Source organism: Anopheles nili, chromosome 2 (genome assembly GCF_943737925.1).
Source record: "Anopheles nili chromosome 2, idAnoNiliSN_F5_01, whole genome shotgun sequence".
In the NCBI taxonomy this organism is placed as follows: Eukaryota; Metazoa; Arthropoda; class Insecta; order Diptera; family Culicidae; genus Anopheles; species Anopheles nili.
The window spans coordinates 54,418,430-54,438,208 of NC_071291.1; the positions used below are offsets into that span (position 1 = coordinate 54,418,430).

General features: G+C 48.1%; 2 protein-coding genes across 2 annotated transcripts in view; one reads left to right on the forward strand and one right to left on the reverse strand.

Moving 5' to 3' along the window:
- The window catches only part of LOC128731277 (protein phosphatase 1 regulatory subunit 12A-like), a 28,161-nt gene extending 23,564 nt beyond the window's left edge, over positions 1-4,597 (forward strand). Inside the window, exons 8-9 of the mRNA XM_053824385.1 lie at positions 1,414-2,353; positions 4,143-4,597. Of these exons, the coding sequence (XP_053680360.1) occupies positions 1,414-2,353; positions 4,143-4,597 (1,395 nt within the window). The remainder of the gene's footprint in view (positions 1-1,413; positions 2,354-4,142) is intronic.
- Positions 4,598-7,821: 3,224 nt separating this feature from the next.
- Positions 7,822-18,861, reverse strand: LOC128726193 (sal-like protein 2). The gene is made up of 3 exons (XM_053819990.1): positions 18,697-18,861; positions 9,484-9,669; positions 7,822-9,444 (listed from the first exon to the last, which is right to left on the reverse strand). Exons 1-3 carry the CDS (start codon positions 18,859-18,861, stop codon positions 7,822-7,824), a joined length of 1,974 nt encoding a protein of 657 aa, XP_053675965.1.
- Positions 18,862-19,779: the final 918 nt, after the last annotated feature.

Genomic DNA, 19,779 nt, shown 5'->3' on the forward strand with positions numbered 1-19,779 from the left:
CCCAGGAGGAAATGCAAATCAGGATAGAACGCGAATGCAAAGGTGACCCTAGTCAAGACCTATATTACGGGATCTATTCGTTCAGGTTGGGAGAAAAGTTTGTAAAATTTCATTATCCTTTCGACCGAGCACGGGCCACGGGACGATCGCACGACGAGGAAATGTTCTTTTTCCCCGATGGATCATGTTTTCCACCCCACGGCCGTTGGAAAAACTCTCGCTTCTGTAAAAAAACTCCGCAAAGCCATCATTAAAATGTTGAGCAGAGAAATTACTCACCCAGGGCCGACCCGGGGGTTCTGGCCGTTAATACAACCTTTCAGAGAAAATCAGAAACCTTGGATGATGGAGCGCGTCTCGGGAGCGCACTTTTTGCCGTCAGCACCACACCCTCCCGCATTGTGAATGAGCATAACTTAATAATGCGATTGTTGCGCAAGCATAATTTTGTTTTTCTTCATTCATCGTTCTCGCAGCCACACCACGTTCCGTTCGGTGGTTTCGCATTCTTCCCTCGAACCCCGCGGTTGGTGGTGATTGTTTCGCACAAAATCATCCCGACTTGCCACACCCGATGGTCAGTAACTTTTGACCCTCGTGATCGTGCCTCTCGGTTTACGCGTCCTGAGGCGGTGGTTAGAATTTCCCGCGCAAGAGGCGCTCAGTTTCACAATGCCGCAGGAGGGGGTGCCTTAACAATACGATAAGGCTCTTTCGGATGTGCGAGATAAAAGGAGTATGCAACAAACACACGAGAAAAAAAAATCGAACATCATCCACGTATATCTCGCATTGTTCCTCGAACCAGCGCGTGTGCTTATTCCCCGAGGGCCACTTTGTTATTAGATTGAACCGGCAAGAAGAAAGTTTATCACGCCTCACGGTGGTGTACGTTCGTTCCTTTTTAACCTGTAGAGAAACAACGTGGTTTTAGGTGTGAATCGTGAACAAACAACAAGCAAACTTTAAGAACAATACACACAGTGAGTCGTAGTGCGAATTTCTTCCGCAAAACAAAGAGTAGTACGGTACGGCAAGAGCCTTAGGAGCTCCATTCGCTTTCGGGATCGGTGTTTTTGAAGGGCCTCAAAATTAAGTCCAAAATGAGACGCGTGTTTTATCTGGAGCGGGACAAGAAACGCGACTCCACGCTGGACGATAGCATTATCGGGCTCCGGTACAGGGTAGGTATAGCCCGGAGGGGGCATTGTTAGGGAAAATACAAAGGAGAGTTGAAGAAGCAGTAGTAATTAATTACGGATGGAGCGATCCTTGTGCTGACGATAAATAAAGGAACATAGAGGAATAATAGATCACGGTTGATGGAATCAAAGGATGCTGTGCCTTTGGCAAATTTTACCGACACCTCATATTTATTAACCTTTACCATTACTCTGCTTCTCATTTCCACAGGGCTACACAACCCCAGATGGCGTGGCAGCAGCAACGGCCACCGCAACAACGATCGCAACCGCAGCAAACGGTGACAATAACAATCAGTCATCGTCCGCCTCGGTTTCATCCACCGCCGTGCGCACTAACGCGTCCTCCCAGCATGCCACCAACACGACCTCCTCCTCCGCTTCCTCCTCCTCCTCCTCCACCACCACCTCCACCTCCGCGACCATCACAAGCACGACCAGCAACAACACCGGCACGACCACGAGCACGACCATCATCAGTAACGGCAATAGCAATAACAATAACCTCCCTCATCACCATCATCACCATCACAACGGCAGCAACGGGACCTCGGTGGCACACCTGAACAGCGTCAACAACAACAGCCTCCCGAACGGTACGACCGGTGGTGGTCCGATCCTGAATGGTGGCGGTGGAGGTGGTGGTGGAGCTGGCACCATCAGCAGCAACGTGCGCCACATGAACAACATCAACAACAACCAAAGCAACCTGCTGCAGCAGCAGCAGCAGCAACATCAACTCCATCGCATGAAGAACGGTTCGGGTGAGCATCACCAGATGGCGCCACTGGGCGGTGGATCGCCAACGCTCAACCAGTACGATCGGCGCTCGCCGGACGGTAAGGATAACGACGAGACGTACCTGATCGAGTCGAAGGGCGCGAACGGCCCGCTTGCGGGAGGTGGCGGTGTTGGTCTAGTCAGCAATAGCAATGGCATGGGTGTCGGTGGCCATCATCATCTGCACCATCATGGATCGGTTAACATTCCAGCCAATGGCGCCCTTTCGGCGGCTGCCGCGACCGCAAGTTCGGGCCCGGGCGGCGTTACGGGTGGGACGACGGCCACCTCCACCACCACCGCCGCCGAGGTGTACTCCACGTCCAACAGCGAGAACGGCAAGATCAACGTCCAGGTGACGGTCCTAGTCGGTACGTATGTTCCCGCTTTCCATTCCCCGGCACTTTCATCTTTGCGCCCTCTCAAAGCGGAAACGAACTAAGGCTAAAATGGCGCCTCGATCACTCTTGTTCTCTAAACACCCGTGTGTGTGTACGCTTGTTTGTGTGTTCGTGTGTGTGTGTTGCTAGTGCTTTTATCTCCTTTCCTTCCATCTTTCCTCGCTGTTTCGCTCTCTTTTTCTCTCACACAAACATATCCCTCATCTGTCGCACCTCGGCTTCTTTGATTCATCCTTCTTCACGACGCTTGCAAATGTGCCGCCTTCATGGATTGCTCTTCATAAAACCCAGAGCTCGCCCTTTAGCATCATGCCAGTAACAGTAGCACACGAAAAAAAAATCCCTTCCTGGAATGAAATGGCTACAAAGCGTGGGTCGCTTTTCGGTTGAAATATACATTTCAAAAGTGTCCCTGAAGGCAATGTAGGAAACACATTCACCGCGATCGTGCGGCCAACTGCGTGTGCCATATCGCTCGGTGGTTAACAGGTCAACATCTAGAAAAGGATTTGTTTTTGCAAACCGCTTTCCACTGCACCGAGGACTGGGCGTCTCCATCGGGTTCCCGCAGACAGGGGGTGTTTAAGGGTTTTGTGTTATTTATTTTTTTGTGACACGATCCCAACAGCAAAATGAAACCATTGTTTATGGTTATCCCATTTATTTATTGTCCTTTTGCTTCAAGGAATTTGGTGGAACGAGCCGACACTCGTGCGCTCGGTTCGATTCCTTACGTTCTACGAAACGCCTCCTCTAGGAGGCATAATATATTCCTTTTTATGTAATGTTTCTTTCCCAATGTGGTTTCCTAATTTCGGTTTGGCGTTTACTTGTCTCCGTTCGAACGGATGCAAACTCCAAACAATTTATCACCTTCTGCTCTCAGTTCTGTTTCTCTTCTTCGTATGTCTCATCATTATTCAAATTTTTTTTTGCTCTCCTTTCATTTCAATCGGCCGTTAAATTGAGTTGGAAAAAGTTGACATACGCCCACGAACCTTCGGGTAAAACTTTGCCATGATTTTGCTCTTTTGTTCCACCCGCTTTTCACACCCACCGAATGGCTCGGGAAAAAGGGTTTAAACAGCGCATTCCGGAACCAACGACAAAGAGCACACCGACACGAAACGTGTCTGTTGAAGAATGCCATTTAATTACGCGAGCACAAACAAATTTCTGGCATTTTGTTCGTTGATTTCGTTGCATTTTTCACAAGAAGCTGATGGTGGGTTTAACTTTTGCTTTTGCCCGTTGGTACTAGTAAAAGTATTGGCTTCCTTCCTGGAAGGATCGTTGAAACCGCGCTATAATTGGGATCTGTTCATGCTCATTCGTTCCCGAACAAACCGCTCCTTCCTTCTTCCACGATCATCCTGCCAACGTATAAGCGTCAAGGCGGGAGAACATGCGTTACTGTCGCACGGATCCATCGTCTCATACAAATTCAAAACCCATCGGACTCTGGGAGCTGTCAGATCGATAATCACGTATCTTAACTATCACTTTTCTTCTTCTCTTTCTCTCCTCTTTTCTTCTCTTTTCTGTGCTGTACGATGTTTCCTCTGTGTAATTTTCTGTGCCACTCCGTATCGAAAAAAAACCCGTGCACTACACCTTTGATTTTACTTTGAATACGAAACAAAACACGATCCCTTTTGTCTATTGGTTTTTTTTTATTGTACACTTTGAACAAACATGCACACACTCACACCTTGCCCCACACCGGATCCATCTCACGATAAACACAATAAAACCGAAGATCCCTCTGTCGCAGGAACGCTGGCCGATCTGAAGAAGCACCGCTCGCAGAACCGTTCCAGTGTGAGCCCGGAAAATGGTTCCCTGCTCAGTGGCACAGCCCCCAGTCTGACCGGAAGCATCGGCAACGGAGGTGGCTCGACCACCCCCAATGGTGGCGGTGGCTCCGGAACTCCTCTCGAGCTGTCGCTCGTATCCAACGAACTGCAGCAGCACCATCACCATCTGCATCATCCGCACGCATCGCCCCACCTTAACCATCGCCAGCAACAGCATCATTACGGTGACGGCAGCATGCTGGGAACGGGGAACGGATCCCTGCACAGCTCGGTGGCAGCGATCGGTGTGGAGAGCGAATCGGGCACACCCGGCGGCACGCTGTCGAAGTTTAGCGGCAACACCAGTGACGTCGTGAGCGACAGCACCCGGTCCCGGCGATGCTGTGTTGTGATGTAAACCCATCGATCCATCGGATTCCGCATCAACAGCTTCAATTCCGCTTGAAAGCATCACGCAGCTGTCGGTGTGAACGGGAACGAGCGGAAAAACGCTCCAACGGAAACTAGAGAACACGTGTGTGTGGCAACCGAACGAATGATATCGTTACTAGCGCCATCTGTTGGATGCTAGCTGAGTCGCGCATCAAATTGCCAGCAGGCTGTGACCGTGTCGTGCGGCTTGGGAGGGCAATATGCTGTCAGTAGGACATCGGAACATTAGGGAAAGAGGGAAGGGCGGAGGGATATCGATGGCCAATCGAATCGACTGAAAATTAAAGCAATGCAGTATTTACACCAACATTACCGTGGGTAAAACTCAAGCAACTGGAACTGGCAGCAAACAACCCGTACGCAGCTGATCAATATTGTACGTTCGTTGCGTTACGGAGCGGAATGCGATAACATCACGCGAGCAAAACCAAAAAACAAACCCGCCACCAGCACGAAACGATGATCTGCAGGCGCTCTTGATTCCGGCGGTAGCTAAGAACGTTAGATGTAATCGAATGAACTGAACAAGGGCAAAAGCGCACCTTAGCAGCTAGTAACGGGGAGAAGCGTGTCGGTCGGGCAAGACGCAAATCAAAATCAAAACGAAGCAGTAGATGAGGTGAAGCAAATTTCAAAGGCTTAGAAGCTTGCTAGCTAGGCGAAACTAGAGCGAGCACATTGTGATGGGCTTTGTGATGTCCACATTTCTGACCCCGTGGTTATTACCACGCGGTTGTACATAGGGATTACTGTTATCATCATTATTATTATAATTATTAATATTATGATTACTGCTACAGCTACTATTATTATTATTATTATTAATATTATTACTGGCCACAGAACTTAAGCGAAACGCGCATTACATTATGTTACTTCCTCAAATCCTAATTCTACGTACGAGAAAACCGTTGCTCGTATGCTTTCACACGCTAGCGATCGCGGGAAATGATCCGTTTCCCGTCACAAGGATACACCCAAGACAAATCCTAGAGGCATACCCTAGACACACACCCCTCTGGGGCAACATCCCAAACGAGGATCGTGTCCGTTCAATAGCATCACACACAACACCCCCCCCGTTGCGTCATTCATTATCACTATTATCATTATTATTATAGTTATTATTATTTTGTCACACGTGTTTTGTTTTCGATTTGTGTTCAGTTTGTTTTAGTTGCGAATGTGTGTGTGTTTAGTTTGTTTTTGTTTCTACGCACGGATGGGCGTCATCCCGGCGCCCTCCTTCACACGGCACCACCAACTCCACATCACGAGCCGCTAGGGACGAAAAAGAACGATCAAATAGCTATGCGTGTGTGTGTGTGTATGGATATGTATGTAGCGAGAACTTATGCGTTAAGCCGAAAATGAGAGATTCCTTCCTGCAATAAACTTAAACCGTACATGTACGAGATGTATTCATATATAGATAGCATAGGGGTGGGAAAGTGAAAGAGAGAGAGCGGTGGGGAACGTCCAGTCACAATACCGATCGAAAGAGAAAGAGTGAAACTACTTAAAGCAATGTGAAAACAGAACCTGCAAATGAAGAGAAGAAAATATATTCTATGTTGAAACACACCTGCGACACGCGTCGTGGGAAAATCTTTCGTCCGAAAAAGCTTGTTTTATTCGTATCGATGTTTTTTTAGAAAAATCATCTGATACGATTATTTCATCTAAGGTGGTCATACCACGTGGCCGCGAAACAACACGGCAATCACATGGCGAACATGAGAAAAGGTGGTTTCGTTTGTTATTCTAAGCGAACGACGTGATTGGCCCATAGCGAGTAACGTCGCACTATGGGACATTGTAGTGATAAACGGTTACCATATTTATTCGTCGCTTGTTTTTCGTCTGCTTTCGTAAAATAAGCATCCTCCGTACACTGGGGAGCACTTATTTATATCACACAAATTTATCCGACAAAGCTTTCTACATTTTTTTTGTTTGAAATTGAACTTTCATGTGTTAAAACATAATTTACGCCTGATTAAAATCCCGTGGCATATGAACACCAAGATCCCATTGTGAGCTTAGAACAGCAGGCGATCGAGAGCGAAAGAGAGGGCTAACGGACGAGTACGCGCAGAACAGAGCGACGGTATGTGTTGGTATCGCTCGAGTGAGCGAGCGCTAACGGATGCAATTCTGACGGCTGCGTGCGAGCGAGACCACTAGCTGTACCATGCCTACCAGGCTGGTAGCAACCTCTTCAGACCATGCTCTCCTGTTACTATAGCTGGTTTTTGAATAGCAAAATTTGACTTCGAAAATCTTCCATTCAGCGCCACGCGATCTGAACTTTCTCGATCACGGTGAAAATTCGCTTTTTCGAATCGAAGGTGAAAATAACAGTACGGATGCGACCGAATGCCATTGAAGGAAGCGTTTTGGAAGGTAAAGGGTTGAGGGCCCAGTTTTTCTCGAGCTTTTCTTTGTTTCATGGCGATATTTGCACTTTAAATGAATGCTCTAGGGCCAAGGATAATGTAAGATCCAACACCGTTTGTATCCTTATGCGGTCTGTATGGGTTAGGTTTTCTATTTCTCTCCCTTTCGGGGATTGTAAATAAGGGTAAATATTTTTACAAAAAGGTTGTTTTGGTTTGGTTGTTGTTGCCTTCCGTTAATAAGTAAAGATAATTAATACCATCCCATTACCCAGTGCGGTTACATGTTTTCGAATGCTCCCAAAATAAACACATTGATTTTTATTTAATACAGATAATCGTCTATTTTACTGGTAAAGTTTTTGTACACGATTCTTACGTTGTAACTATACAAACGCATCTACAGGTGATCAATCAGTCAGAGGGTGATCGACCATCAAGAAGCGCACGAATTCTAATTTATATCCTTTTGAACTAAAACACATGTGGACGATTTCTCTATCGTCTAATAAACAGGGAATATTACACAATAAGCAGTAGGATAGTGTTTGTACATGCATGTACGTTTGCACTAAAAATGACCTAATATATATATATACGGACTGCACCGTAAAAAGGGTCTCCACAGTCGCAATTAAATAATAGCGTGGCAACCTTTCGTTAACGTGCAATTCGTCTCGTAAGTATCCCACTATCGAGAAGGGATAATCTCGATCACGCCTCCTGCAAGGACGATCTACGATCAAGGGGTTGCAAACGAAAAGCGGCTTCCCAACGATCGCCATCCAACCTAGATGCACTTTTCCGCCATCAACGAGCTCGTCTGCGATTGCGCAACACCACGCACCGGATCCGCGTTCAGTGTGCGGCACGTTTGCTTCTCCAAGTGCAGCGTGTAGTTCTGCTGATAGCGGAACCCTTTCCGGCACCAGCCACACCGGAACGGGCACGGTGTATCACGCTGGTGCGTTTTCTGATGCTCACGCAGCAGATCCTCCCGCGGGAACGTCTGGCGACAGAAATGGCACCGATGTGATCCGTTCAATGGCAACCCGCCAGTTTGCTGCACTGTCGGAGTCTGTGGCTGGTGAAGTGGTGCAGCTTTTTGTTTCACAGCAACAACCGGATGTTTTGCACGAACCGCACCAGGAGGTTGCTTGCTATTGCCGTTGCTTTCAGCCGTTTGTGCGGTGTATCTTAGCTTCGACGAGAGTGGCCCAGGAGGAAGTGAACCCACGCGCCCAACCACCGATGGAGCCGGTTTCGGTGAAGAACCACCGCCACCCATCATCAGGCTTTCCTTCGCATCCGCTATCACGACGACGTCCTCATCGTGCCCCACCGTTCGAGCGCCTTCGTCATCTTCCGCACCGATCTCAACGATTGCGAGCGCGGACGGATCCGGTCGTAGCTCGATCTGTGGCATCACGTCACCTTCCCGGAAGCTGCCCTCGTCCTCGTTGAACCCATCGTCGCGATCTTCGCTGTTACCACCCACGCCGAGTCGCAGCTTCGGTTCGTCCTCTTCATCATCCGACAGCTGAATAACGTCACTGGTGTCGATGTTGGATGCCGGACGCACCGTTTCGATCTGCGGCTGATGCGGCGCGATCGCGACGGAAGCACGCTGCTTTTCCGATGCCAAGCGCTGCTGCTCCTGTTCCATCGCCTTCACCAGCTGCGGTTGGTCGAACACCATCTGCCGGTGCGTTTTACGGTGCACCGCCAGGTGAGCCGGCATCTTGAAGCTTCTCGGGCACACCTCACACTTGAACGGACCGACAATCGGTGGGTCGGTGCTTTTGCGCTTCTTTTTCGGTGGCATGTAACTAACCATCTCCGACCGTTGCTGCTGCTGCTGCTGTGGGTGTTGCTGATGCAGCACCGATCCCGCCATACGATCGATGTGCCCATAATCGTAGCATTCCGGTGGTGGGCTTTCACCCTCGACAATCTCGTCACCGTGAGACGTCTTGATGTGGCGGCGCAGGTTCGTGCGGTTTTTGAACAACCTCCGGCAGAGCTTGCATTTAAACGGTCTCGGTCCGCTCACCAGCAACATGAGGCTGTTTACGCGCGCGCAGTACTCCTTCGACCAGCTCGCTTGCTCCAGCTGGATCGTGTCCGACACCGGTATCATCCCACCGGTGGTAAAGGATTGTTCCTGTCTACCATCCCGTTCCGGTGTTTTACACTCTCCCAGCACCTCGACGATAACCTTCTGCCCCGTGAGGTTACCCGTGCGATCTGCAACTGGCCACTCGAACGTGCTCTGACGGCGTTTGGCAAGGCTTAACCGTGACATTCCCGTCGTCGGTGTCGCCGCCATTGGAACCGGTGGTGATGAGGGTGCAGAGTTGGACGAAAACTTGCCTCTAATCGACGGTTCAGAAGTCGATCGAAGGATGTCATCCTGCGCGTGCAATCGCTGATCGTAGGATGGTGTGGTGACGTTCGAAACCGGTGCTGCTGCTGGTGGGGACGGTTCTTGTGTTTCGTGCGGGAAAAATGCGTGTCTCAACGTGACGCGGAGATACTCATCCGTACCGAGACACTGCTCGCGAAAGGCGTGCCAATCCTCCAGCCGGACGCTGCACAGCTCACATATCGTCGCTGGGACTCCTTCCGTTGGTTCGAGCTAAAACGAAACACAAGGAACAGAACAGCAAGGAAATTAGCGATTTTGGAGATATAGCTGAGAAAAGAGTGACTTTAATAGTAGCATTTAAGAAGGATCACGTTCCACTCCGGACACTCCACCATTCGGCTAGATTTCCTTTCTCCTTCCTTCCGTTCTCCGAACAAAACCAGTTTCGCGTACATGTAGGAGGAGTGTGTGTTAGCTTCCAACTGAAAGCTGCCTCAAAACCCTTGTGCTACTAGACATCATTAGGAACTCCACCGACCAATCGATCAACCCCTCACACGAGTGGTCCTTCACGGCGTAGTATCGATTTTTGTCCCAACTTTCTAATCCTTCTAGTACCCCTCCGACGAGGAACTGGCGCTTGTGAACTCGGTCACTTTCACAATCACGTCGCACAAGTTGTGCCAGGAATAGGAGTCCCAACAGAATTCCCCGCCATTCAATTTTTTTGGGGTTGAAATCGAATCGATTCATAAAGGTGGTTCATAAAACCCCCGGTCAGCATAATGACACATATGCATGTACGATAAAGACAGGTTATTTTTTTATCGACACGAAGCGTACAAATATAAAAATGTTTAAAATCAGCGAAAGAAGCAACAAAAAAACCCAACATTTCGAAAGGATCGAACCGGTCTTCCCGGAAACTCATCGTGAGTCACATCTCCCCCAACGGGCCGAGTTTACCTCAATCGATAACGCAACAGTCAGCTCTGGCTCTTTCAGGGAATCCAATTTTTGCAACAACACCCCGTGCAGGTTGGCAGCATCCATCACGCGTAGCTATTAGAAACGGAAAGAGACCAGTGAGACCTGCCAGAGTATGCCCGGGGATTGAGAGCATTGCGTCCACCCGACCCCTGACACGTGTGGGGGCTTTTGCATAAGGGGCCTCGGATAAGGATCTCTCTAGCTTCGGGCTTGGGAAGGGAGTGAGAATTGGGGGCCCTAAATCCTTCAATCTCTTCCCTTCCTCGACGCGTGCATGGTGGTGGTCGCTAGCACCGGCAGTGACGTGGCAAAGTGTGCTGCTTCTGCGCATGCTCTACAAATTTCTCGGCGGAAACTTCTCAACTAGATGCCAGCCAGTCAGGTCACCACCAGCGTGGATCGTCGTCGTGTGCACGGGAGCAGGAAGGCACACTGCAGCATCATCATCCTCTCGAACATCAGGGGTGGTGTTTTGGTGTTGGGTGAGTCTAAGGCCAACCAACGACCAGCCAGGCAGGCAGCTGGCGAACCGAGACGTGTGCGGTTGATTGTCGTGCAAGAAAGCATGAACAAGACTTGACGTTAATACGCCACTGCTGTAGCTCGTGGTGCCGTTGATGATGACAGGGTGGGGATCCACAAAGAGCTGCTTCTTTCAAGGGGGGGGGGGGAGATGAATTCTCCATTCCGTTAAGCACACTGAACCCGGTGTGCTGATGGGGTTGATCAAAATGCTACCATTTGATCCGTTGGTTAATCCAACGTGCAACCTTTAGTGGGTTTGTATTTTACATTTTAAAACTCCGTACTAGCGAATATTGTCTCAAAAATCTTAAAAAGGAACAAAACAAGAAAATATCCATACAAAAGGTATTAGAAAGCATACATTCATTAAAAGGACACACTCCAAAGATGCCACCGTTCAAGATGCATGAGCGAAGATGCCGTTCGTCTGATCTCAACGACATTCACTTTTCGCTTTTTTCGAACAGCCATCGGTGCCATCGACGCCATCGATCGCAACGAAGCTCACCCCTTCTCTCCTGGCAAACGTGGCCAACATTATAAGAACAATCGCCCGTGCGCACAAGCTATTGTTGTATCGCAGGTATCAATAAAACCCTGCTCAAAAGTCACCCAGTTTATCCTGAAACTCAACATATTTCCGCCGCCTAGCATCGTTCGTTCTCGAGAACGATGATTTTTCTCTCACTCTCTCTCTCTCTCTCGCCAGTTTCAGTTCTATCCGACACGGCACCGACAGTAAGCATATAAAAAAAACCCATTCGCCATGAAGCATCATCACGATTACTCTCGGGATTCTACTTCGGATCGGGTGGGTTTTGTGTGGGGAAGATGGGAGGGATTTCGATGTTTTGAGCGAGCTTAGCAGATCCTCCGAGGCTAGGGTAAGACGTCGTCCTTTCGACGACGGCCTCTTCCTTCGTCACGGTTCTCCCTTTGGCATCGAAAAACGTAAATCCCCCATTTGCCTCACAAGGTTCCCGACACATTAATGTTACTGCGGCAGCGACCATTGCAGGATTCTGTGCTCGTGTTCGTCGTTCATGTTTTTCGCTCTTTTTTGTATTATCCTCGTATCGCACGACCCGGCAGGGGGTGTTGGCACGGCCAGGGGGACAACTATCCAAACATTCTCAACTCGAACCGAAAGAGCAGCAATACACACACACACACACATTGGCATTGCAAGGGTGGTTTGTTCTGAGGGTGAGTAGCAATTGCAGTTCGCGTTTAGGCGTATCCCGGGGGGTGGATATGGACGTTCGATCCCGAAACGGCGGGACCGTCGTGGGCGAAGGGTGAGGGGAGATTCCGACGAGATCGCAGAATAATCTGAGCCATCACGCGACCCTTCTGCTCGCTGGCGCCGGGATATTTCCAGCCATTCGCCCTTCGTTCAATGTTTCTCGCGCGAATCACGTCGTTGGCACCCTTCTGGCCGTGCATATACATCACCACGCTTGCTGGTGGAGGGTTCACTCGAAATGTCCTTTACGCTCGCACTCATCAGCCTGACAGAGGAGACGTGCCCTTGTTCGGCGTTCTCGGAACCACAAAAACCCTCTCTAGACGATGGGCGTTTGTTGTGAGAAATTCAATCAATGCAGGAAAGAATCAGCTCCCGTCCGGGGCTTACTTAGATGGACCGTTCGAAACGACGAAAACTTTTGCCATGGCAACGTACAATTCGTACAGCTCGGAAACTGGAAGGGAGAGAAGACGAACGAAGATGAGTGCTCGAGAAGAGGATGAGCCGACCAAAAAAAAAAACGCCAGAAAAACTTTGTTCAACTGCTCCCTCTCTAGATGACCGATGGAGGTGAGGGTGAACTGAAATTGTCCGAAAACCATTCAACTCTTTATGTTGGCTGGTTGTTGGTCGAACCTGCTCGGCGCACTATGGAACAAATTTTGCGTACAACCTAGCAACCGGGACAACATATTTTGTGAGATTCCTGACGATTCACTAACTCGTTTTGTTAGGTTATCTTTTTTTTTGATTTTCATTTCGAACAATTCGTTTCGAGTTTTAGAATCGCAAAGTTTCATGCGAAGTTTTACAGTTCTTAATCAACTTTATATACACATCATAATTTTTTATATAATGCTCTGTTCAGCAACTTCCATGTGTCTACCACAGCTAGGCACCGCCAACAGCTGCAACTGCGCAATAAGCACTTGAGCAGACAGACAAAAATCGATAGCCTCGATCGTTGTGCAACGAACCGCTCTAAAAGAGCCTGCCACTCACCTAGAGGAACTAAAACCCCTCAACCAGCACACAGCTCCGAAAATAGAACCACGAGACAACTGCCTGAACACCTCACGGCAGGCTAGCTCAGAGCATCACAAGGCAATATAGGGGCGTCAGTGACACACCCTTACATCACAGCCACCCCTCACACAAGGGTGACTTCGACCTCACCAGTCTACGTCGACGCAGACGTACCCCTACTGCAGTAAGGCATTGAGAGCTGCACCAAACCACCTCCCTCTCATGCGGTTGTGTCCAGTGCTTTCGCGAAGAAGGCAAAGGTTGCTGCCATCGCGCTGGCCTGAGGTTATCGATTATTTTTGTACCACCGCGCTAGGTCTCGGTATTCTATGCGGAGAAGCACGAATTGGGACGGCACCGGAGAGCAGCAGCAGCAGCAGCTTCGAGAGCGCTCGCAAAGTCATCCACAGCATCAAGGAGTGCGACGATGTCAGCGCACGTTTCGGAGAGGAACAAAGCGTGTCTGTGCAGGCGTGTGTGTGTGTGACACTGTGAAGAGTACAACTTGAAGGGGGGTTTCTGGGTTATGTGGAAATGCTGCTTCACCACCATGACCAGGCACTACTATGCGGGAGCAAGCTGTGACAGGCTGATTTCCGACGCTTTAGCACACTGGACGTGAATGTTTAGGATCTTCGAGAGGCGTGGACAAAATTAGTTTCATTAGGCTTCTCTGGAGAACCGATTCTTCTGCTCCTCTGCACCAAGGCACCCCGCAAGGCTTGCTGCGAAATACGAAAGGGACTCCATGGTTGCTATGACGAAGATACCGACCATCCGCATCCAAGATCACATAGCTCTCGATTACCAGGCCAACCGGGCGTGTGTGTATTGGTGTAGCAGCACAGCACAGCGGGAGTTTCTGCTTTGTTCGTGGTAAATAAAGTACATCACATCTCTGTTCCACGGGCCTTGTTCTTCTACCGTACCAAAAACGCCATCATCATGGCTCTAGAGTGTTCACGTAGCTGAGTTTCAAGTTTCATACCCAGCTCACACCCAGTCCGATGGTAGTCCGGCTGCGTACGATCCACCCAGGGGTGGTCCGCGTTAAGGACGTGGAAGCATTCTCTTCAGCGAGGAAACCGAGCCGGCAACCCACCGACGTCGATGTTGAGCAGGCGCACATACACACGCTCGAAATACCACCTATTCCTTCTCGGGGAGGGTGAGTTGAACACGAAAATGCGACGTTGCCGCTACGAGCACCAACCCCTAACACAAAAGGCACGCGCTGGTGTATAGAAGCATCGCAAAGAGGGTTTTACTGCTGACGTGTACATCCGGGGGGCAACACGCAACACCGCGCTCTCTGCTCAGGCAAGCTCGCTCGTACACATCTAGCAGACCTTTTTTGTACGGTTCGGCTCGTCATCCCATCATCGTCCTCCTCAACGCCCGTCGTCGTCCCAAGAGTTGGCAATGTCCCAAGAGCTGCTGCTGTGTGTGTAGCGCATTCGCTCCCTTTTCCCAAGGCAATCCCAAAGCGCGTCGTTGCGAGCACGTTGAATAGCGAGAGACCAGACCCAACCACAGCTGCTGCTGTAAACTGCTCGGTGTTCAGAGGGTAGGGATTGCTGCTGCTGCTGCTAGCTGGATTGAGGTCGCACTTGGAACGCAAGCGACGATAAGCAGGCTTTGCGGAGGCCGTCCGGACGTCATGGCAGCTCATGGCACACATGATGATATCTTCCAAACGTACGTTTTCCTGTCATGCTGCTCTGCACGGAAGAGGAAGAGCAACCGTCGGCAATGGCGGCGGAGGGGGCACATGAGATGTTCCATGCATTTGATTTCGTGATGTCTGACAATCCCTCCCCGAACAACCCTAACCCCCTTCCCCTCCCTCCCTCCCTGTTGGGAATGTGTCTTTCCCGAGCGAGCATCATTTTTCCTCTCGCAAGATCCCAACCACGGATATCGGTGCTTGCAAGTTTCGCATAGCATTGCACTGGCATCCTACCATCCGGACGCGCGTGAATGGTGTTTCTCTCGCTACGAAAGGAAAACTGACCGAAAACCCTCCCAACCACCCACCCACCCGAACATGGAGACGCAGAAAAACACGTTCGCCGGACGGCCGTGTTTTCGAAGCCCCGACGGGCAATTCGACCCAGCGCAAGCTGCACTGCCACTTCAAGAGATGGCCAGGTGGTTTGGCGCCCGGCATCTGGTGCAGTTGTACCACCATCCCACTCACCGGACAACCGGATGGTACAGCAGATCGACAATCGGGGCGGGCACAGTTCGCTCAACCCGCAGCTTAACAGGCTGGCAGCAGGGCAGGCTAGCAAGCAAGCATCACGACGGATGGCATTGGCAGTTTCTGGGTAGCATCGAGCGGATGCGGTGGTTAAAAGCAACGCAAGCACGGATCTTGCAAGCAAGCGAACGCAAACGTACCAGAGCCACCGGAGCTTGGGTCGCGTTTTTCGAGAGCGCTTATGTCGAGGAACCGGTCCAGCAGTTGCGATGGACGTTTCAGAGCATGCGAGCGAAAGCGAGAGAATGCCACGGCCAGACCATCGTGTCTCGGAACGAGCGGAAAGAAACCATCATCTTCTTTGTTCTCCTTCACTAGCCGAGGGTGTGTGTGTGTGTGTGTGTGTGTGTGTGTGTGGGCCGTCGCAAGGATCCTTTGGCACACTGCAGACCCAAGCAAGCTCATGTGTATCTCACCATCGCCATCCGTCCCATTCACGCCACTGGGACACAACATAATGCTCCGCTGGTGTGCTTATGCTTTCGTGTGATCATGTTTCTTCGCTCGCACCACATGGCCAATGCAACGGAACGGTTCGAGATTCTACCTGCAGCACTGTGTGTACCCCCGGGTTCTTATGCTTCCATCGAGCTTTGCGAGCAGAAATACTGGACTCGCAAGGACAGCGTACGGGGCCGCGCATCTGGTGCTTCTTCACGTGTGGTATGTTGTACGAGGGCGAACGAGAGCGACTGCGAATGTGGGACTACTTCGAATATACGACGCCGAGAGTGGGCCTGCTGGTTCGTGCGCTCGTACGGTGTTGGCTTGGCTTCACCAGAAACTCCTTACGGTTGTCCTTGGCGTCGAGGCATTTGGCAACGGAATTGAGCTTGACGTTTGCTCCGATTGGAACTGTTTCTCCCGCTTCGCTGTAAGCTACGGTCCTTACGTGGTGAATGTGTCCTGCTAATACTTGGAATTGTATTCAAACGATACATTTCGTCGACAAAACAAAGTGCAACGGATCATATCTCGAAAAATACGTTGAACCCTTTGTTTCAAATAATTTAAATGTGTATTTTTTTAAAACAATTATAAATCGAACATTTTTTTTTTTTGAAAATCATAGAGAATCTTCACCGTAGTAATACTTTCTCAGACTTTTAGCACACCGCCAAGCTTTTTCAGGTGCGCTTTTAATTTCACCATGTACAGTGTGTAACACAAATTATGCCGATGTTGTATTAAAATGTACACAATACTTTTCATTGTGACTATAAAGAGCCTGGATTCATTATAGGTAGAATCTGGACATACCACTTTGTACAGTATAAGTAGAGTATAAGAGAGTAAAACAAGGATATATCTCTAAAGCTCATTAACGAACCGGTAAAGGTCAATTTCTCGAACTTGGAGAAATCAACAATAAACATTTAAAAAGTAAACAGGTTCATTTAAAAAAAGGTCATAGTTAAAAGCAAAGAGCATCTTGACACAACTTGAAATAAGAGGATGCAGCGTATAATAAAATATGCTGGTAAAATATATTCGATTCTACATCATAATACCCTGTAGACTATGTAGACGAAACAACAAAATATACAAGATAGTTTAGTGGATAGACAAGAGAGTCATTTTGTTAGATATTGATAGCTTTATTTATACTTAAGAACCATCGAATAATATAATTATTCGTATTCAAAACTTTGGTGCAATTTAACGAACAAAATCTTTTAAACACCAAAGATCATTAAAAAAACCTGATGTTCTATCGACATAGTACTCATTCGACTGAGCCTCCTCTGTACGCAGAACTGGCCATCCGATTACGTGAATAAATGCAAGTCATAGAAAGCCTTAACAAGGTAGGCTATGACCGTACAACGGTAGTTGAGCCATTTAAGAAGAAAAAGCCATTCATTAATAGCGAAATCTTTAATATCACATCAGTTTGAATTATATGAGTTAAATCTCTGTTTTGCCAATGCATTTTAGAACAAATCCGAAGTTACCAGACACTGATATGAAAGATTATGAAATTAATTATTGGTGCATTGGTATCACGATCGAAGGATTTTAAATCCTGTTGAGACACAAGGAACAAATAAAGCATTAAGGATAAAATCGATAAAAAGGATGAAGGATAAAATAAAGGATAATCAGAACAATTTCTTTTTCCAACAAAATTTCTAGATAACACTGGAATTTCCTGCTAATGAGCAGCTTGTGATTCAACACGGACATGTCAGACATTTATTCTATAGCCTACTTAGTCGGATATTCATGAGAATTGCGACAAAATGGTGATCTTTGTCAAAGAAGCACTCAAATGCTGGCTAAGACTTAATGGCGTAAACGCGAATACCAAAACGGATAGAGTGACGTAAAAAAATAAAGGATTAAGGATAAAAATCATAAAAAACCAATTTCCTACAAAATTTCGAGATAATAAAGGCGTTTGCCGCGGATTTTTGAGCTATGTGCTGTGATACGAATACACCAGAATCGTGTCTATAGCCTACTAAGACGGATATTCACGAGAATTGGAACAGTATGGTTGATCATTGTCGGCCAACCCCAGTGCCGTAGAAGCGAATGCCAAAATGGATAGAGTGATACATGAACAATGCTTCCCCTTCACGACTGCCAGAGCGCATTGGCCTATTCTTGATGGGTCTCGAGAATACAGCGTGCTCACGTCATCGATTGTACCCATCCTGGCTAAGCACATTTGGACGCACTCGGCCCCATCTATACCTCAGGCTAGGGTAGAGCTAAGTGCTACCTGCCCACGTCTCTCAGGTAATAGCGTTCGAGACCCCTACCATACTCTGCACAGGTTTCGAGACGGCCTCGATGATGTAGTAACACAAAAGAGAGAGCGAGAGAGTGAGAGCAAGAGCATGGATTTTGAAGTGCCACTTCTTTCGATAGTTTCTAAGCATGCGATACAATGGAGTGGTGCAAATGCTTGTATACACTAACGTTACGAAGGGGTTTCTAACCTGAACAGCACCATCGTATATATCTCGGCCAGCAGAAATATCTTAGCTTCTTCGCTCTTCTTGTCTATCGCTCTTGATTGACGTGCAACCAACACAAGACTCTCTTGATGGTTCGTTAGTCTACTGAGATCACTATCGCATATCATTTGGCATGGAGAAAAACATGGACGCGATACTATATGACACAAGACCAGAGGGTAGTGTGCTTCTAACACAAAAATTACGCCAAAAATACAAAGTATACACCAAGAGAAGCACACCAAAGGCATGAGGTCAGGATAAAGAAATGGTCTTACCTTTAAAGACGTACACTGAAGAATCCGATTGACTATGGAGGACGGACTGTTAGGATTGCCCCCACGCACCGGAAAGATGGGCAGCATATCTCCGGCTTCGGACGCATCCGTTAGGCAGAGTCGGCAAACGTTTTGTAGCTGTACGTTGTCGTACCTGCCCGCCATTTCGTCGGTGTAGAATCCGATGGAGGTGTGACCACTCCAAACGCTCCTTTTTTGCGTTCCTCAAATGGCACAGGACTCTCTCCTGCAGAACACTCGAATGTTGCAAAGTTCACGCACCTAAACAAATCTCAACAACGGCCGATTTTCCGATTTCCCGCGATCTGCATCGGAAACACACAAGAAGGACACCGTCTCAAACAAACCGACTGACCCGCGCGAAGTGTGTTGGTGAAATACGTACGGCAGAAGAAGAAGAGAGATATCAACATAAACAATCTGCTGCATGGATACACACTGCCACGCCGAATATGAAACAGAACAGGGTTAGGCTGAATGTGCTTCAGTTAGTGCTTCAGAGCATTAGTTTTTTTTTACACTGTTTCATTACTCTTGATGTATGTTAACATAAAAAAAATAAATGGCATGAAAATAAAGGAGCTTTTTTAATCAAAATTCAATGAATAATTGTCAGAAAACAGCATTTTTATGTAATATATTTAACTCATCTTCCTATAGCTGTCTTTAAGGCATGCATTTTAGAACAAATTGTGTATTTTGTTACATATTTCATTCAAATCCTCATAGATTGGATTATGTACTGCCTCTAATACTTTATAGTGTATAACATACTAAATATGTGATAGCTTTGGATCAAACTTGGCTAGCGATACACTGGGATGTATTCTGGTGAAATTCGAGCAAACTGTTCGTTAGGATTTCTGATAAAATATACAAACTGAGGCATAGATCCTACACCAGCAGCATAATGGCTATTAACTTTGATATTTTGAGTCTTGGAAAATTATGTTTTGGCTGTATAACTGCATATTTTGCATTATTGTAAAGAAAAGTAAAATAATCTTTTCTCTTTGTCATCCATGTGACCGATGTAGTACAGACAGTATTTGATGGAACAAG

What these genes read in the sequence shown, in the direction of transcription:
- LOC128726193 (XM_053819990.1), bottom strand. Translation starts at nt 18,861, where the DNA reads ATGGCGGGCAGGTACGACAACGTACAGCTACAAAACGTTTGCCGACTC. An exon ending in TTCAGTGTACGTCTTTAAAG is followed by an intron (nt 9,670 to 18,696) that starts GTAAGACCATTT and finishes GTTTCGTTTTAG; the next exon opens with CTCGAACCAACGGAAGGAGT. An exon ending in CAGCAGCACCGGTTTCGAAC is followed by an intron (nt 9,445 to 9,483) that starts GTCACCACACCA and finishes TTGCACGCGCAG; the next exon opens with GATGACATCCTTCGATCGAC.